Genomic DNA, 27709 nt, shown 5'->3' with positions numbered 1-27709 from the left:
ACTGTGCTAGCTATGCATTCCACCAAGTATGAACGGACATTGGATCCTAGAACCTTATTAAGTTATCAAGACTGTTTACCCAGCCATTGTGAGACCAATCCAATCACCACCTCAGAGTGCATCATCATCTCCCAGAGTGAACACATGTCAACCAGAGAAAGACACCTTCCTCAAGAGAACATTGGGATCCACCAGTTTCCCTAGAGCATTTGAGAAGTAGAACAACAGTGGGTGAGACAGATGTTGAGAGAAGAATGTCATGCCTTTGCTAAAGATGACTTTGATGTTGGTTGTATTCCTTCACTGAAAATGAGTATCAACCTTAAAGATAATACTCCAGTGACTAAGGGGTATATAGGAGTACCAAAACCCCTACACAAAGAGGTTAAAGAACACCTACAAGACCTTATCAACAAAGGATGGGTCCAGAAGTCCAAATCATCTTATTCCTCTCCCTTCGTGTGTGTTGGGAAGAAGGATGGAACTCTTAGACTTTGCTGTGACTACACAGATTTAAATTCAAAGACTATACCAGATTATCATCCTCAACCGAGGATAAAAGATATGCTAGATAGCTTGTCCAGAAGCACTTGGTTCTGTCGCTAGACCAAGATGAGGCTTATCATCAAGGCTTTATTGAAGAAGCCAGTAGACTTTTGACTGCCTTCATTACTCCTTGGGTTCTCTATGAGTGGAGATTTGTATTCCCTTTGGAGTCAGCAATGCACCCGCCGAGTTTCAAAGAAGCATGGAAGCCTGTATGGAAGGGTTGAGAGATGATATCTGCCAACCATGCTTGGTTGATAACCTCGTCCACAGTAAGACCTTCGCTGATCATGTAGAACATATAAAAACTGTTCTACAATGTTATCAACAACATGGTGTGAAGTTGACACCCAAGAAATGTGAACTCTTCAAAAGAAAGGTTAGATACCTTAGAAAGATTGTATCTGGAGAAGGTTATACAATGGATCCAAAAGAAATTGCTCCAGTGAAAGCATTGAAGGACAAACCACCATCTACAGTAGGAGAACTAAGAAAGATCCTAGGTTTCCTTTCCTACTACAGAACTTATATTAAGAACTTTTCAAAGATTGCATCTCTTTTATATGCTCTCCTGTCAGGAAACTCTACCTCAAGTACTTTGAGACCAGAGGACAAGAAGAAGAAACAAAGCAGAGCTAAAAACAAAGGAAGAATATCTGCTTCTGCCCAACAAGTGGTAAAAAAAGGAGTATAAAAAAAACCTCTGACCGGAGCTCCCAATGATTCCAATACGGCTGTTGTTCAAAATTCCTTAAAAGATCTTCAATTATATTCTACCGATGAGGAAAGTTTTGCAACAAGATATAGGTCACTATTCAGAACGTCCTTAAGGTGCAGTTTTCTCCTTAAACTCACTCAACAGTGTGGTAGCAAAAACTAAAAGAGAAAGTAGGCACCAAATCGCATAGTACGTTCTTAAAACCTTGGATTTTATTCTTAAAAGTTATACTCACAAGAGTATGTTTAAAATGCGCATAAAACAGTATACAAAACGGGACGCCAGCTCCACTCGCTCGCCCGACTCTAGGTTTCGCCGTTCTCAGCTTCTTCCGGGGCTTGTGCTGACGTCCAATATCAGTTCCGTATTTAAATACTTAATGACATAGTACATATTACACAAACTTACATGTGAACAGTACATACATGGATAAACAAAAGTGTTCCAATTACATATTACACAAACTTATATGTGAACAGTACATACATAAATACAGTCTCTGATCCCACTTTTCACATTCTTTTTAACAATTCTGTTTTTTATTATTTTCAATAAAATTACAATACAAACTGTACAATGTACCACTTTTCACATTCTGTGAATATTGTTTCGCTTTATTTCTGACACTTGTGTACTACTATTGAAATAAAGAAGCATTTTATCTAAAAAAAAAAAAAAAAAAAAAAATATATATATATATACTAAACATAATAAGCAGAAGATTTATAAACCTTGTTCATTCACCATGCTCCGAGTAATTTGTTTCACCTGTGTGACAGGAGGAGTGCAGCCTCTATATCTCTACACACACCTACTTTTCCTCATGCAGTATCCACCTCTCTTACTATGCCTATATTCTCTCCCACATAACTTTTTTGACAAAAAAATAAAAACAAAAAAAACAAACATGTTCCGATGGACTTATAGTTTGTTAGAGGGGTTCTTTCCCTAACTCTGACTTAATACAGATCAAGCGTCTTTCAACTACACATTGGTCTTTCATTTTGATATGTGTATGTGCGTGTGAACTGCAACCAAAAATCTCCAATCCCATTGTTATTCGAATATTCAAACGATTAAATGTGAGGGGAGATATGCTAGAGTGCATGTCAACTACAACAAAAGTCTCTAATACTTTTGTGGTGTGAAAGTGACTGAATATGAATGTGAACGGGTGTGTATATGCATATACATTTTTTTTTTTTAATTTAATCCTACCTATCTAGCTATAGATCTATTAGTGTCATGTGACTGCAAGTGTTTGCACTATATATTATAGTGTACAAATTAGTTCAACTGTAATTACTGTGTTTAAATAATCTAACGCTCTTTGAGAAAACATTTCAATTCAAAATCGATGTTGAGGCCACCTGGTGTGAGAGTGCCCAACTTGTGTATCCAAAAGCCTTCTTTTTTACTAAGTTTAACATCCACCCGTTCACCTCGCCAATGTGTCTTAATTTTTTCTAGCACTGAAAAAAAAAATAAATTAGGATTGGAATTATGGAACTTCTTGAAATGTGCCGATACGCTATAAGTAAGGATCCCCTTTCTGATATTCCTACAATGCTCCGCCACCCTAGTTTTAACTTTACGTCCAGTTCTCCCAACATAACCTAATCCACAGGGGCATAACAGAATGTAGATGACATTTGTTCGTATTGCAGTTCGTCTCCTCTTTTAAAGTAATTTTATGCCCGTTCACCTGTTTTTATAACCTATCAAGTGGACTTCATTAATCCTACAAAAGACAAGATGGAAAACTAAGAGTTATTGATTATGGGTCAAGAACCTTAACACCAGCTGAGAAAAACTACCATTTACATTCTGGGAAGTTAGAATTCCTAGCTATGAAGTGGGCCATCTGTGAAAGATTCAGAGACTGTCTGATAGAGACTGATACTACAGTCCAGAATTTGTGGTCTACACAGACAACAATCCTTTGACTTACATCTTAACCACAGCAAAACTAAATGCAACTGGTCAAAGATGGGTTGCAGAACTAGCAGACTTTAATTTCAGTATTAAATATCGTCAAGGCAAGTCTAACACAGATGCAGACGTCTTGTCAAGAATAACCACTTGAACCAGACTACATGCAACAATGTTCAGAAGAAGTGGGAATGGAAGACATTGTGAGTACTGTTCAAGCCATTCAAATAAAACAAGAGGAATACATGCCCATCTGTCCACCTCTTGCCATGGAAATAACTGTAAAGGATCAGGAATTGGACTGCATACAGCCCCCTATGACTGCATACAGACCCCCTATGACTGCATACAGCCCCCCTATGACTGCATACAGCCCCCCTATGACTGCATACAGCCCCCCTATGACTACATACAGCCCCCCTATGACTGCATACAGCCCCCCCATGACTGCATACAGCCCCCCCATGACTGCATAAAGCCCCCCCATGACTGCATACAGCCCCCCCATGAATGCATACAGCCCCCCCATGAATGCATACAGCCCCCCTATGACTGCATACAGCCCCTGTATGACTGCATACAGGCCCCCCATGACTACATACAGCCCCCCATGACTGCATACAGCCCCCCCATGACTGCATACAGCCCCCCCATGACTGCATACAGCACACTATGACTGCATACAGCCCCCCTATGACTGCATACAGCCCCCCTATGACTGCATACAGCCCTCTATAATAAATAACTACATAGAGTCCTAGGTATAAATAATAAAATTGTTCTCTCACCTTCCATCGTTCCCCCGATGCGCGACGTCCTCATCCTCCCTCGCGGTGCCAGGGTGGATGTAAACAAAGATAGCGACGCCCTGCTACAGGCGCCGTGACGTGTCGTGGCGCCGTGACGTCAGACGCTGCCACGTCACACTCTGCGCCGCAGCACGCAGGACGCCGCCATCTTTCCACAAGTACGATCGTCAATGGCAGAGCAGGGAACTTATTGTTCCCTCGCTCTGCCATAGACTAATGTAAAGACAGCCAAATTGGGGCCAAATAGACTGTTGGCGATGCGACCACCCGAATCACCTGCATTTGGTGGGGGCCCCGGGGCGCGAGCTCCCCTTATGATCCGGCTCTGCTGGTAAACTTCGGTCTTACTGGGAGGACAAAACTTATGTAGTTGTTAGAAGAAGGAGTGAAGACAGTCCTGTATATGAAGTGAAACAGGAAACAACAATAAAACAAGAATCCTACACCGAAACTTGTTAATCAACCTAAACCTTCTAAACCTTCAAGAAGACCTCAACTTGAAGAACCTGAAAAAAATTACTTAGACAGCTCAGATGAAGAAGATAACACTTACATCTTGAGAATGCCTACTAGGAGCAGTAATCCTCAACACAGAAATACATTAAAACCTGAAACCTCAGAGTTGACACCACAAACATCTTGTGAAGAAACTCCTGAAAGTACAGAAAGAGTACCAGAGCCAACTACAGTTGAAGATGTATCCAATACCTGAGACTGTAACCATATCTTCTACAAGAGAAAGAAGAAGACCTCTTACTTTAACCTATGACACATTGGGTGAACCAAGTGCCGTTCCAAGAACTGTTCAATTAAGACAAGTTTTATTACCCGTTACCCAGGAATTACAACCTGAGTGATACCTTTTGTGCCATTTGTTTTTCCGAACCTGTCTGAACACTGATTTTTGAGCCCTTTCTCTCAAATTTTTTTTGATGGACTAAGGACATACAAATGTTCTATTACTTTAGTTCGTGTTCGCTTAGGTTTCAAGCTTCAAGGAACAACAGAGCAACCCAACAAGATCTCAAGAAACTGTTTATATATATTCATGCAATGTTTAATTCATCTTTAACATTCTTTTATTCCTTTAAGCAGGAAATTCTTCGAGAAAGTTAGAATTTATATAATTGGATGTTATTTTTTTTTGCTGTTATGATAGGTAACCTTTTTAAACCTACATCTATTAATATCTCAGGTCATCACCTCCCTTGTCACCCCACAAAAAGGACAGGTCAAGCAATACACATCTACCAAGGTGGAAACCTGGTTCACATACCTTAAACCAGTTTACCAACTGGACCACTGGGAGTATAGATGTCCACTACCCAGAGGAAATCTTACCACGGGTAACAACCCTATACCAGGAACAAAACTGGGAGGACTAGTTCCAACCAATCCTGTCTTCACCAGTGTAACTCGCTGATGTCGAGGACAACCTTAAATTCAGAGGGAAAGAGTGTAGCCCAGTGAAAACAGGGGTATCATCATCTCTAGATCCCTGCCTCACAAACATAGCTAAACTGTGCAAATACACATATGTATCACACTACAACACAGCAACTTTAGAGTTAACTTAGCAGAGCTGCTCTAGTGACATCACACAAACTTGTTACATTTGCAGAGACCTGTGTAGACCAGGTCCAGTGTCTTAGCTGTAGTGCAGAAACCTGCAGCAGCAAACACCTCCGCAAAAGCTGGAAAGATGGAGATAGCACATTAGAAATAGCTGGAAACACAAGACTTTTCTGTATAGGACAGAGAGAGAATACATCTAAGCTGTAGAACAGTGGTTCTCAACCTGTGGGTCGCGACCCCGACGGGGGTCGAACAACCAAAACACATTTTATTGCAGTTTTTGGCACAAATACAATATTATTGTAAATGGCTTGGGGTCACCGCAACATGAGGAACTGTATTGCGGCATCACAGCATTAGAAAGGTTGAGAACCACTGCTGTAGAAGCTCCTCTACCAGAGGGTCCACTGGAGCACAGAGACCCCTCAGCCTCCATACATCAGGTACTAAAGTCACTGCCCCAGCTCCTAGAATTTGTCCTGGAATATTATTACTGTGGTTGCTGTCTGAATTCATATAAACCGTTCAAAGAGACTGTGGAATATGTGATAACCCGTAACTACACACCCTCAGAATCCTAAAAGAACTCACCCTCTGCTAGCCGATCGTGGTCTGGCGTGTGTTGCTGATACATATGTGTGTGTCTATGCTGTATATACTGGATTCATGTGTACATATGCTGTATATGTGTGTATGCTGTATATACTGGATTCATGTGTATATATGCTGGATGTGTATGTATGCTGTATATATTGTGACAAGGCACAAGGTATCATGGTTGAGGGCCGATACGTGTCACCAAGGTGCCTGGCCTCAGTGAACTAAGCCGCTAATCTTTGTCAGTAACCTTAGGTTTCTGACCTTTATTTAAAAGTAGTATAGCTGCTTGCTTCAGCTGATCCGGGACGGCTTTTACAGGAGTAGTCTGAGAGCTGGGTGGGATGACTATTCCCATATATCAGTGATTGCGAACCTTTTGGAGACAGAGTGCCCAAACTACAACCAAAATCCACTTATTTACCATGAAATGCCAACATAGCATTTTTAGCAGTAATTTATTGTTACCTGTTCTTTCCCATCTTTCAATTGCCCCCTGAGGCCACCAATACAGTTGAAAGGAGGGCAAATTCAGACACGCGTTAGCTTCTCTTCAGGGTCTCTCTGTAGAGGAAGAATGGTGGGTTCAGCAGGAGGACCTCCAAAGATAATGCAAACAGACAATGAAATGTTGCTTTAAAATAGCACTGAGAGCAGCAACTCTTAAGTTGCCTGGGATTGCAGTTGGATTTTGTCCTATTTGGTGAACTCTGTCCTGGGGTAATGGTCTGAGTGCCCACAGAAATGGCTCTGAGTGCCACCTCTGGCACCCGTGCCATAGGTTCGCCACCACTGCCATATATGAAGGCCAGGTGTTACCTTCCATTTATTAGCCTGGAGATGTAGCAGGGCCGAGAGTGTGTGACTCCAAGCCTGAAGTGTTGGTCTGGTGTCTTTTTCCTGCTGTTGTCTCAGGACTGTGTCAGAGACGCTGAAGGACTCTGCTGAACTTTACAGACTGTATGGTAAGGATAACCTGTCTTATGTTAATACCTTTTGCCTGAAGAAAAGTCAACTTTATGTTATGCCTTCATTTTGCACCCCGCTGAAGAAAGCTGTTTATTTCCATTAGTGCTGTATATCGGTGTGTATGTTGTATATGCTGGATATGTATATATGTGCTGTATATAGGTGTGTATGTTGTATATATTGGACGTGTGTGTATATATGCTGTATATGTATGTATGTTGTATATACGTTGTAAATTTTATGTGTATATAAATGTATGAATGTGTAGACACATGCATGAGTGTAAAATGATTGTGATTGTATTACAAATGACCATTTCCAGTTCTTAACAACCTGTAAAATGTTTTCAAACTCTGCTGTGCATAATAATTTGTACATTTTGAGCTTTTGTATTTTAAAGAATATACTGTTATCATTGGGAGATTTGTTTATTGGTACCCTGACTTATGGGTATTCCTGGGCCATCTTAACCCATTTAGCTGGAAAAGAGGGCCAAATCTTGTCCAGAGCTACGCTACACACCGTCCATTTAGTTGATCTATACTACAACACACCTTTCTAAATTGGGCATCCCAAACACCCCGAATATGTGACATAAATGAAAATCTCTCTGTCTGTCTGTCTCTCTCTTTCTCTGTTTCTACCTCACTCTCGCTGTCTCAGGTTCTCTTTCTTATCTCACACATAAGCGTCTTATACTCATTGCCTATAGTAATCAAGGCTAAGAGCTCATATTAATGACTTGTGGCAAAATAGAAGCTGAGCTGTGATTGTTTGGTAACTGCCACAGCAGCAGCAGAAAATGGCTTCTGTATATGGTGGTCAATAAGTGTATTTTGTGAAGTGCAGGTGAAAATTTCAATTCAACCACTAGTCTATAAAGTTCCCCCCATGACTGCATACAGCCCCCCATGACTGCATACAGCCCCCCTATGAATACATACAGCCCCCCTATGAATACATACAGCCCCCCTATGACTGCATACAGCCCCTCTATGAATACATACAGCCCCCCTATGACTGCATACAGCCCCCTTATGACTGCATACAGCCCCTCTATGACTGCATACAGCCCCTCTATGACTGCATACAGCCCCCCCATGACTGCATACAGCCTCTCTATGACTGCATACAGCCCCACTATGACTGCATACAGCCCCACTATGACTGCATACAGCCCCACTATGACTGCATACAGCCCCCCTATGACTGCATACAGCCCCCCATGACTGCATACAGCCCCCCTATTACTGCATACAGCCCCCATGACTGCATACAGCCCCCCATGACTGCATACAGCCCCCCCATACAGCCCCCCTATGACTGCATACAGCCCCCCCATGAATGCATACAGCCCCCCTATGACTGCATACAGCCCCCCCATGACTGCATACAGCCCCCCCATGACTGCATACAGCCCCCCCATGACTGCATACAGCCCCCCCATGACTGCATACAGCCCCCCCATGACTGCATACAGCCCTCTTTAATAAATAACTATACATATAGTCCTAGGTATAAATAATAAAATTGTTCTCTCACCTTCCATCGTTCCCCCGATGCGCGACGTCCTCATCCTCCCTCGCAGTGCCAGGGTGGAGTTGTGACTCAGGGAACTTTATAGACTAGTGGTTGAATCGAAATTTCCACCTGCACTTCACAAAATACACTTATTGACCACCATATACAGAAGCCATTGTCTGCTGCTGCTGTGGCAGTTACCAAACAATCACAGCTCAGCTTCTATTTTGCCACAAGTCATTAATATGAGCTCTTAGCCTTGATTACTATAGGCAATGAGTATAAGACGCTTATGTGTGAGATAAGAAAGAGAAACTGAGACAGGGAGAGCGAGGTAGAAACAGAGAAAGAGAGACAGACAGACAGAGAGATTTTCATTTATGTCACATATTCGGGGTGTTTGGGATGCCCAGTTTAGAAAGGTGTGTGAAAGGGAGTGGTTGTGCAAAATTTGGTGATTTCTTAAAGGGGTTTTCACAAGAAAGAAAATTCTAAAATTTCAATCCCCTAGTGATGTTAACACAATAAAGATTGTTTTTAAAATTTTACTTCACAAATTTACTCAGTAGTATTGCTGTTTTAGCTCCTATCACTCAGTGATGGTCAGTGTAAAATTCCAGAGTGCGAGTGGGGACTCTCTAAGCAGACACGTTATGATCCATCTGTGAGCTGACAATGTGGTTAGATTATCAGGCTACTGGGTTATATGCACTTTCATTTACCTTCTGAACATTGTACTAGTATCCGACACATAAAAACAGAGATGAGACAGATCAGAGATGATGAGATGCCCATTACACACTGTCAGCTCTGCTACATATCTGTTCTCACAGATATGTGCCTGCCTCCCCTTTTCCTGGATAACGTATCTGCCCGTAGCTTGCAGCTTCTCTCTCCTAACAATGTGCTGTTAACTGGCAGGAAGTCAGTGTCTTTCAGTGTGAGCTCCATCCTGAAATGCAGAGGGGCAGGGCGCAGAGAGAGAGAGAGAGAGAGAGAGAGAAACTGTGCTCCAATCATCACACAGAATCCATGATGGCAGCCACCCAACCCTAAGTCAGAAGTTACAGGGTCGTGTCTAGGGGCAACTGATATTGTGTCCACCAGGACTGATAGAGGTAGTGAAATACAGTATTTTTGTTAATAAATCCTGAGTATATTTAATTCGTATATTTAATATTTCTTCGTGGGAATACCCCTTTAAGTGGATATACAGATAAACTCACCTTTATATAATATATATATTTACACACTTTGTATATATTTACAGTACAGACCAAAGGTTTGGACACACCTTCTCATTAAAAGAGTTTTCTGTATTTTCACGACTATAAAAATTGTAGATTCCCACTAATGGCATCAAAATAATGAATTAACACATGTGTAATTATATACTTAAAAAAGTGTGAAACAACTGAAAATATGTAGCCACCTTTTGCTTTCATTATTGCTTTGCATACTCTTGAGGAGCTAAGACATATCTTCAAAAAATACTGGGTCTTACAGTCAACTGGCCTGGACCTAAAAGATATAATCCCTGCAAGACCAGCGATCACATATCGCAGAGGTAGAAATATCCGAGATAGAATTATTAGGAGCCACTTTACTCCTCCAACGGTACATGATACCTGGCTCACTAATAGACAAGTGGGTACTTTCAAATGCGGGACATGTAAAGCCTGTAAGTGGGTAAGGAGATGTTCCACTTCTCAAGATACCAACTCGGGAAGGCTCTATAGAGCACGTGATTTGTCGTGCCCCTCAAGTAGTATACCTATGCACCTGTGTTTGCAGGTTAAGATATGTAGGGAAAACTATAAGAGAATTCAGAACCCGTATTCTGGAATATGTGGGGGATATCCTCAATACACGCAATAAGCCACTTGCAAGACATGTCACTGAAGCCCATAAGGGGAGCAGTAGATGTATTGATTTTCTGGTACTGGAGGTGGTGCCAACTTTTATACGCAGAGGAGACTGTCATAAGAAATGATTACAAAAAGAAACGGAATGGATTTACCACCTAAAAACTGTATCACCTTTAGGCCTCAATGAACAATTGACCTATACTGCATTCATTTAGCCACAACATTGTTATCCCTTTAATTTCCTTTTTTTTGGGGAAATGAAGAATTAATCACTTAAGGCACCTTAAAGGTCAGGTGCTTCTTCCCCTGAATGTTGACTATTTTTTAAATTGCTCTATTTTAAGATATTAAGATATATTGATAAATTTTTGTTCTGTCCGATTGAAATACCCCATTGTCTGACCTGGTGCTTGTGACGAATCCTCCATAGTCCACCTCAAGTCCTGGGAGTACCGGGAGACACAATTCAGTCCCTGGGAAAGGCGACTGCTAAAGGTGAAGTCAGGTGTTCTCTGGATTGGTTCTGTCCCAATCACATTTTGGTTATTTGAGGGTATCAAATTAAATTAAACGAAAGAATATCTACAGAAGGATCCTATAACGACATATTTGTTAAATGGATGACTCTGTCACCCTGGAATATATAATCCCGTTAACGACAACGTAATTTAGATTTAATACCTGTAAGACGACGGGTGCGCATTACGGTGACAGGATCGTAGATCAGCTCCTGGCCCTGTGCGCCCTTTGTTAGAAAATGGCGCGTGCGCACAATACCTACTCAGAATGTGCACCTGAGTTCTTCATTCTGGCGCACGCGCCGTAGTACATGCGCCTAAAATCTCTTTTTTGGCGCATGCGCCATCAATATCCTATACCCGGAAGTTGTTACTTTTTATGGGTCAACTCGCGCTGTACCGGACTGGCGCAGGCGCAGTGATCTTTTGAGGACGCCAGCATGTTGCATAAAAGCACCTTAGGTGATAGGAAAGGTACATCCATATCTATGCCGTCTGGGTGTCATGAGGGTCCTCGTACACTCAAGCTTAGTACCCCTACTTTTGCTGTACATACATCTACTGTTACGGCTAATTGGCTTATTGTTTATTCACTTTTTGTATGGTACTCTTGTGGATATCATGGATATGTGCACTAATTTACATGGCTCAGTGCGAGACGTTGTGAAAGACTTGGGCAAGTGCAATATCTCCATTGATTGGTTATTTTCCCCTGCATGAATTGGGGAAATTGTGCACTTTTATACCCCTATGAATTACATCTATATATCTACTGACATTAGTCATGAATGAACTGTTTACAATGACTACCATGATATAATAATTGTGCATTTCCGTGCATGGGGCCATTAGCTGAAGGATATATGCACTAACACATGGTTCACCATGAGTTACCCGTGAACTGTTTGGGCAAGTGCAATATATTTGTGTGTATGTTTGTGGATTATGTCCAGTTTATGAATTGGGGAAAATGTTCATATCCATGCTCCTATGAGTTATATTCACATGTACATTGGCACGGATTATAAACTCTTTATGTACATTACAATAGGCCTTGTCACTATGATGGAATATCGCAACTGAGTGTGTATTTGGGCAAGTGCAATATATATACCGGTTCTAGTATTGAAGGCTATCTAGAGGACACCGCATGGGACTTACGCCCGTACATATATTTATCAAATAGATAAATCTTTCACATTATAGGTATCTTGGTTTAATGCAAATGTGAAAGATGTACATTGCATGAGACGATCAGGAACTCATAAGACTGTAGCTTAATCAACTTGGCGTCTTTGAGTGTATATATATATATATATATATATATATATATATATATATATATACACACACCATATGTGACTATTTGGACGTTTAATCTATTATAATTATCTTGAATTTATCATTTATCCTGTGTACACTATCAGGATTATCAATCATTTCTGTGAGGACACGTTTTTTGGTTTAATCTCCCCACAGTAAGACCCCTGAGGAGCCGCTTTATGAGAACGGCGAAACGCATAGGGTTAAGTTGGTCCATGAGTTTATGTATCTTATCGTGGTAATAATACCATAAGATACCTAAAATAGTGTATTGGAGCATCTCACGTCCTGGTACAGAGACCTTTCCATACAAAAAGAAAACAGGCACCAGGACTTAGTTAGTTTTTATATATATATATATTGGTTGTCTATTTTGAGACAGTCTGTCTCCTTTTTTTTTAAAGGGATCTAATAAAATTTATCTTTTAGATGTTTCTATTTCTCTGTGACTTTATGCATACTCTTGGCATTCTCTTGATGAGCTTCAAGAGGTAGTCACCAGAGAAGGGTTTCACATCACAAGTGTGCCCTGTCAGGGGGTTTAATAAGTGGGATTTCTTGCCTTATAAATGGGGTTGGGACCATCAGTTGTCTTGCGCAAAAGTCAGGTGAAGACACAGCTTATAGTCCTACTGAATAGACAGTGAAGGTGAGTCAGTCTGAAAAATTGGGAAAACTTTGAAAGTGTCTCCAAGTGCAGTTGCAAAAATCGCTGCAAAGAAATTGGCTCATATGAGGACCACCCCAGGAAAGGAAGACCAAGAGTCACCTCTGCTGCGGAGGTTAAGTCACCAGCCTCAGAAATTGCAGGTTAACAGCAGCTCAGATTAGAGATCAGGTCAATGCAACACAGAGTTCTAGCAGCAGACACATCTCTACAACAACTGTTAAGAGGAGGCTGTGTGCAGTATCCTTCATGGTAAAATAGCTGCTAGGAAACCACTGCTAAGGACAGGCAACAAGCAGAAGAAACTTGTTTGGGCTAAAGAACACAAGGAATGGACATTAGACTTGTGGAAATCAGTGCTTTGGTCTGATGAGTCCATATTTAAGATCTTTTGTTCCAACCACGTGTGGTGCAGAAAAGGTGAACAAATGGACTCTACATGCCTGGTGAAGCATGGAGGAGGAGGTGTGATGGTGTTGGGGTGCTTTGCTGATGACAACGTTAAGGATTTACTGAATCAGAATGGTTATCAAAGCATCTTGCGGCAACATGCTTTTCAATCCATTTTGCATTTAGTTGGGCCATCGTTTATTTTTCAACAGGACGATGACCCCAAAGACACCTCCAGGCTGTGTAAGGGCAATTTGACCAAGAAGGAGAGTGATGGAGTGCTACGCCAGATGACCTGGCCTCCACATTCACCAGAAAATGAACCCAGTCGCGATGGTTTGGGGTGAGCTGGAGTGAAGGCAAAATAGCCAACAAGTACTAAGCGTCTCTGGGAACTCCTTCAAGACTATTGGAAGGCGACTACCTCTTGAAGCTCATCAAGAGAATGCCAAGAGTGTGCAAAGCAGTAATCAAAGCAAAAGGTGGCTACATGGAAGAACCCAGAATATAAGACATATTTTCAGTTGTTTCACACTTTTTTGGTAAGTATATAATTCCACATTTGTTAATTCATAGTTTTGATGCCTTCAGTGTGAGTCTACAATTTGTAGAGTCATGAAAATGCTGAAAACTCTTTGAATGAGAAGGTGTGTCCAAACTTTTGGTCTGTGCTAATACATAGTGGGGAATGGCTCTGGTAGACGCTTGGTAGTAGTGCAGTAAGTAGTACACATGCAAGTTATAGTCCAGATCAAGTGTTTTATTCACATTCTGTCAGCCGCAGCATAGGCATAAACAAAATCCTATTCTACTCATGAATACTGTCTTATACAATAACAGGTCCCGCTCTTGGTCAGCAGTTTATTAGGTTACCTTTGCTATATGAACACAGACCAGCATTCAGTTCTCCAGGTAGTGCCTCACCTACTGCTTCTGGCCTGGTCTAAATCAGGCTCTAACAAGTCCTATGACCTGCACCTGTGGGCTATACAAAAACCCAGGACTGAAGCCCAGATGGAGTAGGGTCCTACTACCAGCCTACCCCTACTTCATAATAAGCAGACCCAGTATAGGCAAATTAGACTTTTTCTGCTTACCACATGTCTGCATTAACCCTTAGGCTACTCCAGACAAATCCAGGGCTTTTACCATGCACCTTTCATCTGCCTGCCAGTATTACCAAACAAAACAACTCTCACTTTCTCACTAGTTTCAGGGTATTTTTATTAAATATAGGTGTGTATATATACATAATTCCTTTTCTTATTCAAGTATATAGTGACAAGGATTAAATGGAAAAGGAAGCAGTGTCAGGGCTTTTCCTGGGTGACACATTGCATCTATAGCGGAATCCTGCTGTGCTGGGGATCAGTAAGTGTAGGGACTATTTGAACACAGCAGGTGGAAGGAGACTCTGAAGGCAGTGATGTAGCAATCACGTGAGGCCAATGAGTTGTGGAATAACTTCTTCTGTCAGTGCTACATAGCTTTTTAAAATATATATATATTTTTTTTTAAACTTTGTTTATTGATTTTATATTTTACATTGCAAATATAAGTACACCAATGAGCATTCAAATATCAATGATAATTCAGTTAACAAAAGAGAGCATTTTGCTCCAGAAGTTTCCTTCGATGGAGGGAAAAAGGGGGGGTATGGGTTGGGACTAGGTATTGGGTTGGTTCTGGGGAGGGAGGGGAGAAAGGGAGGGTTGATGGGTGTATATCTTATCTATATACAAATGAGTATTTATTATGTTTTTCAAACATTTGAGTTTAAAATATTTGAACCGCCTTGAGAGCTTTTTGAAGTAATTTTTTTGTGGAAAACTCCTTTTAAAGTATATGTATATGGACATTTTCAGCATCAGAGTTCGTATTAACACCTCAACAAGCGTCACCAACGCACAAGCAGTTTTATACTTTAACCTCTTAAGGATGCAGGGTTTTTTTGCTCTCCACCTTCAAAAATCCATTTTTTTTTAGTTTACAGAGCTGTGTTTCTGTGTAACAAATTTAACTGCCCAGTAACATTATTAATTATTCTATCCCATGTACTGGGAAGCTGGAAAAAAATCCAAATGTGGTGAAATTGGCAAAAAAATTTGTGTCACTTTCTTGTGGGCTCAGTTTTTACAACTTTCACTGTGTGCTCCAAATAACACCTCTGCTTTATTCTCTAGTTCGGTACGATCATGGTAATGCCAAATTTATATAGGTTTTATTGTTTTTTAATACATTTTCAAAAATGTGTACCTCCTTGAGAGCTTTTTTTTTCACCATCTTCTGACTCCAATATTTTTTTATACTATGGTGTACAGTGGTGTATGGTGTACATTTTTTAGTATTTTAAATTTGTTTTTTAACTAAATTTTAGACCCTTTAGTGTACATTAACCCTATATGGTCTGAACGTAATGCAGTATATGGCATTTTTACACAGTATTTTTGCACAGTGCGAAACTGCAGAAACGAGACAGCCTCGGGTCTGACGAAGATGCAGGAACCTCACCCCGTCCCCGTGAGCCCTCTTCATACAGCCCCTGCATCTCTGTGCCATACATGAACGGCATGGAGCGTGAAGGAGCTAAAAACAGTTTCTGCTGGAAGAGCAGTACTGTATGAGTAAATGAGCTGCCTCATCATCATCAGACTCCGATTGTACAGAGTAAAGGCAGAGCAGCCTGCCTCCCCACGTGTACAGAGCTCCATGGAAGATGGGAGGACTCGGAGCCCTTCCCATGTGGCATATGGTAACACTACCACTGAGGGGTGAGGGGGTATGCTCTTCCTGCATGGGTCACTGGCTCTTCAGTACTTAGTTACCTGTGTTCCATCTTAAAAAAGGTTACACAACAGACAGATGGTGTCAGGTTTGCAGGGGAGTTCTGGGGCTTCTGGTGGTGCCAGCAGCGTTCTCCGATCTCTGGTGCGTCTCTGCGCAAACTGCACCTCTCCTCCACTACCTGTGGTCTCTGGTGTGCACTCCGGGCAGCGGCTGCTAAGACCTCGTGCTGTTTAGGGGTTGTGTTCGGGACTGCTGGGAGTTATTTACCTCTGCATGGTTCCTGCTATTGTGCTTGGTTATTCTGCACCATGAGGGGTTAATGCCCAGAAGTTGTCCAGCTCCTATCAGGTTCTGGAGGTGGGGTTCTGGCTGCATAAATTGCAGCTTCACTAGTCACCTGTGCTAGTGTTTGAAATCCCTTTCATTGCTTGCTCCTTGCTATAGGTTTGACTATTTCGAGTCTTCAAGTAGTCGCCCCACGGTTTAGCGTGGGGGGGCTATAGGAAGGGACAGAGGTTGGGGAAAGCTCAGGGCACACTATCCCCTGTCTTCTGTGTTACCCAACCCTAACAGATGGTTAGAGAAAGCTGACATAAGAAACGGGTCTAAAGTTAACCCACTCTCTCTGATTGTTTTAGCCCCAGCTCTTGCTAATCCTTTGCTTTCTTTCACTACCTTCAAAGTAAGGGCAACTTTAGATAATCCTCAAGATGTAGTATCATGTCTAGTGATGAGAGGGTAGGTGGAAATTTCATGGCAAAAATTCAGCTCCGGACCCAGACTTTGGGCTTAATTTTGACCCCCAACACGAACTCCATTGAAGTCAATTGGGACACAGATTTTAATACCCCCAAAAATGACTGTAAAAAGGGGCTAGTAAGCGCTAGAGGGCTGCCCTCCCCACAATAGGCTAGGAAAAGTACATAAAATAATAGCTTAAAAAAAAAGTAAAGATAGAAATAAACAAAATTACAGTTATAATAATAATAAAATACTCTTAAAGTGTTGTCCGACTCTTTTAAAAAATTAGCGGCTGGGGTGGTAGGTTTTAAAAAAAGATAGCTGTACTCACCTCCTCTGTTACTTCCTGGGTCCTGTGCAGCTATCTCGCTTGTCCATGCCCCTGTTTGTTTACAGGGGCACAGAAGCTCTGATGAGTTCTGCTTCCGGCCGGGAGTGGTGGTTGGTCACGCCCATCCGCCATCATATCTCAGCACAGGATACAGCAGTGTTTGTTTACACGGACCACCAAGACGGTGGAGGAGGTAAGTACACCTTTTTTTCCCACTTATTTCCCAAGCCCGCCTGCTGGTTTTTTAAGAGTTGGATGACCCCTTAAATGTCAATGTGCTAGAAGACAGTATGAGTAGTAATGAGTGGACCCAACCAGCATGGTTTGTGGGACAGGAGGCATCTAGAATGTACTGTGTGTGTACTCCCAGAATGGAGAGGCTAACTAAGACAAAGTTAAAGGGGTATTCCCATGAAGACAAGATTCATAGATATACTCAGGATAACAAAATAACACGTTCTCTAATTCAAAGTTCTTAAAATACAGCATTTCTCAGTCATAATTCCAACCTGTCTCTATTAGTACCATGATAATCTAAGCACATTGGCAGCACACAGTATCTCATAGCACAGAGGAATCATGAAGTGTCAGCTCAGCTAGTGCTCACCCACACTCTTACAACTGGAATCTTACACTGAGCATACACTGACACACTGACCATCAGGACTAAAAACAGCTACAAAACTGACTAAAATTGCAACGTAATGGATTATAATGACCTTTATTGTTAGAGAACTTTATCCAGAAATTCCAGTAATTTCCAGAAATTCAGGGGCGCACTACCCATGAGGCGACTTGAGGAAGTCGCCACGGGCGGCAGTGCTGTTGCATGACGGAGGGTGCGTCATCTTGGGGCTGCTGCCCCCCCTTCTTAAAATACTGTCTGGCCGTGACCCAGGAACACCCAGTCCCTGGTTGCGGCCAGTGAATTTACATGTTTTAAAAAATCCCACTAAATATTCACCTTTGGTTTCTTCTCCCATAGGCTCTGTGTCATGCCTATGTCATGCAATGTCAAGACCTGGTAATGTCATAGTGTGCACTCTCACGGGTTGGGAAGAAGCCGAAGGTGAGTATATTTTTTAAGGGGCCCTGCTATGGACATTACATAGATGAAGGGGGGGGGGGGATGTGGCACTGCTGTGGACATTCAATTACATGGGGGTTTTGCAGGGGATATTCCATTACAGGGGCGACTCTGTAGGGGAGATTACATTAAAGGGGGTCTTTGCTGTGGACAATACATTGAAGGGCAACTGAAGGGGACATTACAATAAAGGGAGCCTCCGCTGTGGACATTTTATTAAAGTGGGCTCTGCTGTGGACATTACAATAAAGCGGGGCTCCGCCGTGGACATTACATAGAAGGGGGGCTCTGCAGGGGACATTACATTGAAGGGGAGCTCTGCAGGGGATATTTCATTAAAAGGAGGACTCTGCTGTGGATACTTTATTAAACGGTGCTCTGCCGTGGACATTACATTACACTGGGGATCTGCTGTAGACATTTTATTAATGAGTAGCAGCTGTATTTCCCTCCCTAGGCCTATACTCCAGTCAATACGTTTTCCCATATTATTCTTTTTTTTGTGCTATAATTAGGAGTCTCAGCTTATACTCAGTATATACAGTATGCATAGTTTTTTCCACATAGTGAAAACGCCAAAGACCAGGGGACATTATAGATGTGTGGGGCTATAGAAATAGGGATATTATAGTGTCCCCTTTTCTGTAGACACTTCTTTTATAGACCTACAACAGAAAAAGGAACACTATCAGGAGGGGCTACAAAAAAAAAAGATGGCAATTTAGAGCTGCTGAAAATGACGCATTATGTGGCAGGGAGCATGTGTCACCGGCTTCTCTATCAATTACCACTAGACGATTGGGGGGAGGGGGCCTCTTTCTATAATTCGCCTCAGGCAGCAGAGAGGCTGGGTACAACCCTGTATAAATTAAAGGCTTATCTATAGTACAGTGTTCAAATTTTGAAGAATGTTTTTTGTTAAAAATGTTTTAAAATGTTATATAGTTCACCCATGTGAACTAGGGATCTAGCCTATTTGTGACTAGTGGTTTGGCAAAGCATGTTTCTCAGAGTGTAAAAGAGAACTGCTGCACTTGGTAATATTCCCATACAGTGACACTGAAGGCCGCTATATTGATTTCTATTGAAACTCTCAGAGTAAGATACAGTCTAAATCCCTCCTCACAAATGTCACTATTACACTACAATTCAGGGTTTTCATTAGGGCCAATTAGGGCCTCCATCACGAAGGGGGAGGATGAGTCCCACTCCCAGTGTCGTCGTCCCCCCTTCCTCACTGGCAGCCTGTGCAATGGCTGAGATGCAGGACAGACGACAAGTGATGACCTGGGCTGCGTAGTCAGAATTGGTGACAGTTTCGGTGGAGTCGGAGTCCTCATAAAATGACTCCACAAACATATAATAAATGATAAAAATGATGAAATTTACTTTACATGTGTGTTCTATTCCTGATCTAAGGATTTAGGCCAGGGGTGAGCAACATTAATTGGTCGATATTGTCACACTGCTCAACTTTAAGGGAACACAACAGTAACCAGCACCCTAGATGCACCAACATCCACAGTACAGCACAAAATGCCACCATAGAAATTATAAATACCATAGTACAGCAATTATATTACCCTAGAAATCAAATCAAGCAGACAATACTGGACATCCCATAGCAAACTTTAAAAAACTGGAGACCCCCAGAGCAGACAAATGCTGGAGACCCCCAGAGCAGACAATAATACAGGAGACCCCCTTAGCATACAAAAAAATAATAAACACTCTCCTTTCCTGGCTTCTCTTCTGCTTCCTGCACCACACTGCAGATTTTGAACCTAACAAAACCAAAAAAGTGTCCCTTGCCTGGAACATATACTGCATGTCAGTATTACTGAAAAAAATAATGCAACAGTAGAGTAGACTGACATTGTCCATGCAGTAGAAACTTAATTTAATTATATAGCTGCTGTGAAATCACCAGCGCCTATCCTCCTAATATGTACCAGAATAGTAGATGAGATTTCATAAAACCTTATCTACAAGCTGCAGAGCAAACTGACATGAACGGTTTTCAACTTCATTGTGAAAGATACACCAAGGTCAGTTGCTCACAAATGATTTTCCCCAGACAACCAGTTTTTGTCCTAGAGCTATCTGATTTTTTTCTGTCCTAGTACTCTTTAACCTCTTCCTGTCAATAGACTTTTTGTTTTTCCTTTTTTTGTTTTTTTTTCCCCACAATCAAAAATACATCACTTTTTTTGAACGGGATTATTTTCTGCATTTTATATTCTGTGCCATGCACTGAAAAGCTGAAAAAGACCGATATGTTGTAAAATGTACAAAAAAAAAACATTTGCGCCATTTTTTTGTGGACTTTGTTTTTACGTCTTTCACTGTACGCTATAAAGGATACCTCTACTTTAGTCTTTGGGTTCCTGCGATCATGGAGAAACCAAATTTATTTAGGTTTAAAAGGTTTTAATATATTTTTAAAGAATTTTTTTTTTAATTAAAACCTTTTATACAAAAAAAATTCTTTGTTTTACCATATTCTGACGCCAATAACTTTTTCATGTTTCAGTGAACGGACCTGTTTAAAGAGAACCCGTCATGCAAAATAGCCCCCCTAATCTAAATATATTTTCATAAACTGCCATTAGAGAGCATTGCCTCTATCCCTTCCTTGTCCCTCTACATGCCTGTAAACCTAAGCAATGAGGTCCTAAAGCTGTATGCAAATGACCTGTGAAATGTCCAATGAGTCATTAGCATATTCAAGCTGTCCAGTTTATTCATGAGTGTGAGGCACAGCCACACCCCCAGTGCTTGACTGACAGCCTGTATAATGCTGTAAAGGCTGCTCCATGTGCTTGCTGGTGACCACGCCCCCTGCAACCTGTGTGTGTGTGTGTGTGTGTGTGTGCGTATAGGAGAGATATAACAGCTCCAGGATGCAGCCATGTTATAGCAGAACATGTCAGGTACTTGTGTAGCTGATGTCTGTGTATAAGGATGATGCAGCATGTCAGCAGATACAGCACACACACTAGCAATGCTTTACTATACATTACACACAGACATGAGCAGGGGGAGGAGAGGGGAGGGGGAACAGGAGTGACATCACTGCCTCTGACCATGTGACCAGCCGCATTTACATAATAAAGAAAAGATGATTTTATAATGATTAATGTATGAAATGACTAGATAAAGGCTGGGATGGAATCCATGTGAGCTGCTCCAACAAGTAGTAGTGACAGAAATAGTGACACAGACCTGATGACAGGTGTCCTTTAAGGTGTTGTTATTTGCAGGACAAGCTGCTGTTTTTAATTTATGCTATTTTTGGAATGTACAGCCTTTATTTCCCTTTTTATTAAAATTTATATGTTGTAAAATGGTGAAAAGGTGTCAATTCAGATACTTGGTTCACAAGTGCACAAGGCTGTTTGGAGCAGTACGGTGCAGCACACGTGTGGGGGAGAAGATAGTACATGTCCTATATTTTCCTGGAACATATCACCATGCACCATGCATCTCTATGGAGAGAGGCGGGGCAAGCAGCGCTCACCCGCTCCTCCTCTCCCGTGCGCCACCGTGCTACAGTACGGCGGGCACAGGTTAGTGTGAATTCACCCTAACAGACATGTGACGTACATATATGTCACATGTCATTAAGGTGTTGATAAATGTTTTTCACAACTCTGAGCTACTTCCTATACTTTCAACATTACCTATTTCAGTAATTCATTTTGTATGCACACTTTGAGGGAGATTTATCATTAGGCAGGCTCCTTGTAGCTCCACTGCCTTTGGAGCTCCACTGCAACTCATATTTATTAAATCTCTTAACAGTGTCAATGATTTAAAAAAAAATGATAACTGGAAAATAATTGCAAGTAAAATAATCACAGAATCAAATATGCCAGGAGGGAGGGAGTTTTACATTTTTTTGGCGCAAACTGATAAACAATCTCATAGATAAATCCACCATCATCCAGTGTTGCACACCTACAAACAATAATATATTACGAAATGCATTAAAACACCTTTTGATTAGACTTATTGATGCACTTATTTTTCACTAAATAATAACTATCTAAAGTATGTCTTTGATAATATGCTGCCCTTCGTATTCATTTATTATTGTGGCATTGTCAACAAATCTGGCAAAAGTGTTCTTCTATAGTGGTTTTACAACTTTTTATGTCAAAAACACATAAATATATCAGGGGGGACTGGAGAGACTTACGGTATGTAACTTGTGAAATATTAATAAAAGTTAGAAATCCTGCCTTGCACTAGCTAACAGAATTAATTCCGGCACTATAGAGTGTATGAGTTATGTTAATCAGAATGTTTTATTAAATAAAAATAAAATGATCCAATGTATAACATGACTGACACTTAATATGCAATCGTTTACTGCAAACTGTTAGTGATACTCTAGTGCAGTGATGGCAAACCTTTTAGAGCCTGAGTGCCCAAACTTCAACCAAAAGCCACTTATTTATTGCAAAGTGCCAGCGCAGCAATGAAAGCAGTAACTTATTTCTCCTTGTTCTTTGACAACTTTCATTCATTCAGCCTCCTAAAGACACCAATGCAGTTGAAAGGAGGAGGGAAAATTCGCCTATCATTGTAGGACGATTCTGTAGTAAGATTCTTTGAGTCCTGTCTGGTGAACTTCATGCTGGGGTGAGGGCCTGGGTGCCCACAAAAAGGGCTCCGAGTTCCGCCTCTGGCACCAGTGCCATAGGTTCGCCACCACTGCTCTAGTGCATATGGCAATATCCCTGCAAACCTTGAAACTACATTAGCTAGTAGCAGCCACCAGCGCATTCACCCACCAGATACATCAGGAGGTCTAAGCCCCCGTTGGTGCCGGAGGGACATGATTATGTTATGACTAAGCTCACCCATTAACCCCTTAACGACCAGGCCCGTTTTGGTTTTTGCATTTTCACTCCCCACCATAAAAAAACTTTTCCGTAACTTTTTTATTTTCCCATGTAAGGAGCTGTGTGAGGGCTTATTTTTTGCATAAAAATTGCACTTTGTAGTGACTATATTTAATATTCTATGCTGTGTGCTGGGAAGCAGGAAAAAAATTCCGAATATAGTAAAAATGGTGTAAAAATGCATTTGCGCCATTTTCGTGTGGGCTTGGATTTTACTTCTTTCTCTGAGTGCCCCAAATGATATGTCTAGTTTATTCTTTCGGTTGGTTCGATCATGGGGATACCAAATTTATATAGGTTTTAGAATTCACAAAATTAAAACCTCCTGTACAAAAAAATTCTTCATTCTGGCATCGTCTGGAGCTGTGTATGCTGTCATTTTTCGTGATGTTTTCAGTATACAGAGCGTCTTTTATGCAGGAAATTTAGGAAATGCTGTAGAAAGTTACCTGCATAAGAGGTGCTCTGTATGCTAATCAGCATTGTTAGCTGCTAATTACTAATCACCTACTACTACTGTGTAACTTATGTTGCAATTTATTTTGGTATTATACAAACAGACTTAGGCCTCTTGCACACTAGCGTTGCGTTTCACGTCAGGGTGCAATGCGTGAAAAACTGACGTTTTTGCTGCGTTTTTGTTTCATTTTTGTTCGCGTTTTTTTGCGTTTTCGGTGCGTTTTTCACGCGCGTTTTTTTAAGTCAATGGGACTTTTTCAAAGGGACCAAGGTTCGGGAATAAAATGTTTTATTTAATTGAAAAATAATGTCTTCTGATAAGTTGCAAACATCTGCGATCTATTCTTCACTGTTCCGCGCGCGTATATTATCTCCCGACAAGTTAGCAGATGTGAAGAACATTGAAGAATAGAATAAAACCAGTGAACACAGTGAAAACAGTGACCACAGGATCATTTAAGAGAAAAACACAGTGCAGAACACAGTGCAGAATAGATTACAGATGTTCGGCACATCTGCTTACTTGTCGGGAGATACGCGCGGAGCGGTGCGAACAAAATAGCATGTGAAGAACAATATATATATGTGTGAAGAAGACATTGCAGATGTATGGAAACATCTGCAATTTGTTCTTTACACACATATATATTGTTCTTCACATGCTATTTTGTTCGCACCGCTCCGCGCGTATCTCCCGACAAGTAAGCAGATGTGCCGAACATCTGTAATCTATTCTGCACTGTGTTCTGCACTGTGTTTTTCTCTTAAATGATCCTGTGGTCACTGTTTTCACTGTGTTCACTGGTTTTATTCTATTCTTCACTGTTCTTCATTGTGTTTTTTTAATTAAATGATCGTTCGCGAGCAGGGGAAATACTGTTATACTGGTCACCTAGCAACCCTTACGTTTAAAACGCATTGCACTCGCATTGCACTTGCAATGATTGCGAGTGCAATGCGTTCTTGATGCATCTCCATAGACTTGAATGGGGCGTGAAAATTGCGCGTGACTCGCAAAAATAGAGCATGCTGCGATTTTGACGCGCGTGCAAACGAACGCAAGCACGCGCGTTGAAAACCACGCAAATGGAGAAAGACCCATTGAATACAATGGGACAGAGTGCAATGCGAGTTCTGAGCGTCAAATGCACGCGCAGAACTCGCGCGTGAAAAACGCCAGTGGAGAAGGGGCCTTAGTGCACACCTGTGTTCTCCTAAAATGGAAACTGTTACAGAAACCCAGAAAGCTGTTGTGAACGGAGACTTAAGTGTGCAAAAAGGGAACATAAGAAACAATAAAAAATTAGATTATAGTCAAATAGGTCCATAGTATTTATTTCAGGAAGATTTTTCTGCATATCAAGACAGAGTAAGTCTACCTGCACAAAAGCAAATCAGAGGGCATTCATTATTAGCTTTCCGAAAACTGATGGTTTTTTTTTTTTGGGGGGGGGGGAGTTCCCTTGCTTCTCCTGCTGCAACTTATTTATGAAGTGTCTGCGGCACAATATTGGTGCTTTTAAAATTTGGTGCCTTTGAAATTTTTTTTTTTCTTTGGCACACAATTTGGGCTGACACTTTTTCTGAACTTCTAGTTTTCCAACACATTTTTTTGAAACAATTTTGGGTGCACACTTTGGGTGCTGAAAAAGCTGGTCTATGGGGTTTCATTTTATTATCGTGTATCTTGAAAGAGTTCTAAACCCTTTTTGGTCCTGCGCCACAACCTAACATTTCAGTGAAAATTAATGCATGATTTGTGCACCAAATTTGATAAATGCCCCACGTCAGGTTGCAGACAACAGACCCGTGGTCTGTTGTATGTGCCCTGTGTGTAATGAACATGTGATGTTGACTACCCAGGTCCTTTATCTTCCACTAAATTGCAATATGAATATATGCTACATGCATCAATAGCACTGTTTGTGCAGAAGTCACCGTTTGGGACTTGTAAATGGTGAACTAATAGGTAGGTTTTGTAGTTAAGTTGCAAAGTGTTATAATGTCAGTATCACATGACAATGTTCCATCCATGTGTTGGTCACATTTCCCAGACTGAATAGGGCCATGTAAACTGAACTTACTACATGTGCAGGAGCTCTGGAAAAGCAGGAATGCTCCTGTATTGATATCACATAAAGCAGTAATTGGTACAGTAGAATTCCAGCTGGCTGGGCATTCAGTAAGTTTGGTTAACAAAGCTGTGAACTGGTCCCGGAAATAATGTGAACATACTGCAGATGGGAAAAGAATCAAGTGCGGACTGCACTGCAGAAAGCTAGTGTGTGGTCCATGCTTTATCATCAGAAATGAAAAAAGTTTCAAGTCCCACAGCATTCTAGAAATAACACTCATCTCAGCATTTCTAAAGACTCTCTAAATATGTCATTGCCAATTTCCTTACCTAGAAACATTCATGTCAGTTTGGGGCCGCTGAGTCTTTTCCACAGCCAATTTAGTGAAGATCCCTATGAGCACCATCAATGCTGCCACACCGCAAATGATGTAGACGATCATGTTAGTCTTGTCTTTGCTGGGGTCGTCCCCAGAATCATCGCCTCGGGCAGGGGGCTTCCCAGTGTTTGCCCAGTTTGGAGTGTCATAGTTCGAGCACATACTTTGGTCCAATCTTCCGTGCTTGAACTGACAGCAGAAACGGTATCCGCAGGTCCCGCAGCAGTACAAATAGCTGCTGGCGTTGCAGTTAAATGGTGGATCCCACTGACCCATCACATCATAATAGCCCCTGCACCTATCAGCCTCGGTTGGGGACTCTGTAGGCAGGGGAGGTTTAGGGGCTCCTGGCACAGGCTCCTCAGACAAACCTGCTTTTGTGTTCGGGGTCCTTGCACGCACCCAGCAAGGATGTAGAAAGACGAGGCAGCAGATGCTGAGCAGCATCGGGCACTCCATCATCTGATCCACTCTTGCCCGTTTGTTGGGTGGGTATTGGCAGGAACAGCTTAGCAGTGCGAGCCTTGTCTAGCAGGAGCAGGGTGACTTACTAGGAAACTAAGGTTTAGAAAGTTGTATCTTCTATCCAACTTCCTCCGAGGCCAATAACTCCTGCTTCATTCGAGGATAGTTGCTGCATCTTCTTATTTACCTCGATGAGGCTTTGATCCCCATCTGTCTCCAGGTCGTCATTTTTCGGCTTGGTTACCTTTTTTTTGGAAATTCTGGGGTTCTGGTAACAAGCTCTGCCTGCGCAGCGATGGAGAGGATGGATGGTGAACTGTCCTCATCCAGCAGCCATGCGCACGGATAGATCGTGCACACTGCTCCCTGATCTCTGGCTATCAGCCAGTAATTCGCCTGGTAGGTGGTGAAGGGAAGGACAAAGCAGATAAGGCTGTAAGTTTATGCGACATCACAACAGCAACATTCATTATGTAACAGTGGTGTTTAACTCTTCAGAACGTTGAAACTTTTTCTTTTATTTGGCACAGTCAGTTCTTTTTGGTGGTGTTTGTTAACTGTTTCTGGAGAGGATAAAAGAAAACAATTTGCAATATTGTGGCATTTTATTTAACATATTTTCGCTGTTTATACATAAATAAATAATGTACGATTTGGATCATACCTAAGATATGATTGCCTTATTTTGCATTGAAAACTATAGTTCTTATAATATTTTTATCATTTTACGATCAATACTTTTGTCCACTTGCGAGATGAGGAGACAGATCTTACGAGAATGTGAATCCTACTGGATTTTAGGCTGAATTCAAGATTCCCAACCGGCATGAATTTTAGAAATAACTTAGTTATGCGTTATTTATAGAGATAATAGCACACAATCTAGTGTTTGCGCCAGTTTTCTGTCTGACTTTGCACCTAAAAGAACATGAGTGCCTGCACCAGTTTTGTGTCGCAGCTGCACTGAATCCAACAAGACAAAAAATATGTGCACCTAAAGGGGCATGTTAGGGCTTATTCAGAGTTTGTGCCACATTTATTA

At 41.5% G+C, this 27709-nt stretch overlaps 1 protein-coding gene across 2 annotated transcripts in view; it reads right to left on the bottom strand.

Moving 5' to 3' along the window:
- SHISA8 (shisa family member 8) overlaps positions 1–27103 on the bottom strand; it is a 170731-nt gene extending 143628 nt beyond the window's left edge. Inside the window, exon 1 of one of the 2 annotated variants that reach the window (XM_072127056.1) lies at positions 26153–27103. In XM_072127056.1, the coding sequence (XP_071983157.1) occupies positions 26153–26664 (512 nt within the window). In that variant the 5' untranslated portion in view covers positions 26665–27103. The remainder of the gene's footprint in view (positions 1–26152) is intronic. The other variant, XM_072127055.1, reaches the window with a different exon arrangement.
- Between the last annotated feature and the right edge of the window lie 606 nt (positions 27104–27709).

Source organism: Engystomops pustulosus, chromosome 10 (assembly GCF_040894005.1).
Source record: "Engystomops pustulosus chromosome 10, aEngPut4.maternal, whole genome shotgun sequence".
Lineage (NCBI taxonomy): Eukaryota > Metazoa > Chordata > Amphibia > Anura > Leptodactylidae > Engystomops > Engystomops pustulosus.
Note: the sequence above shows the minus strand (reverse complement) of the source record. Positions and strands in the feature narration are given on the sequence as shown.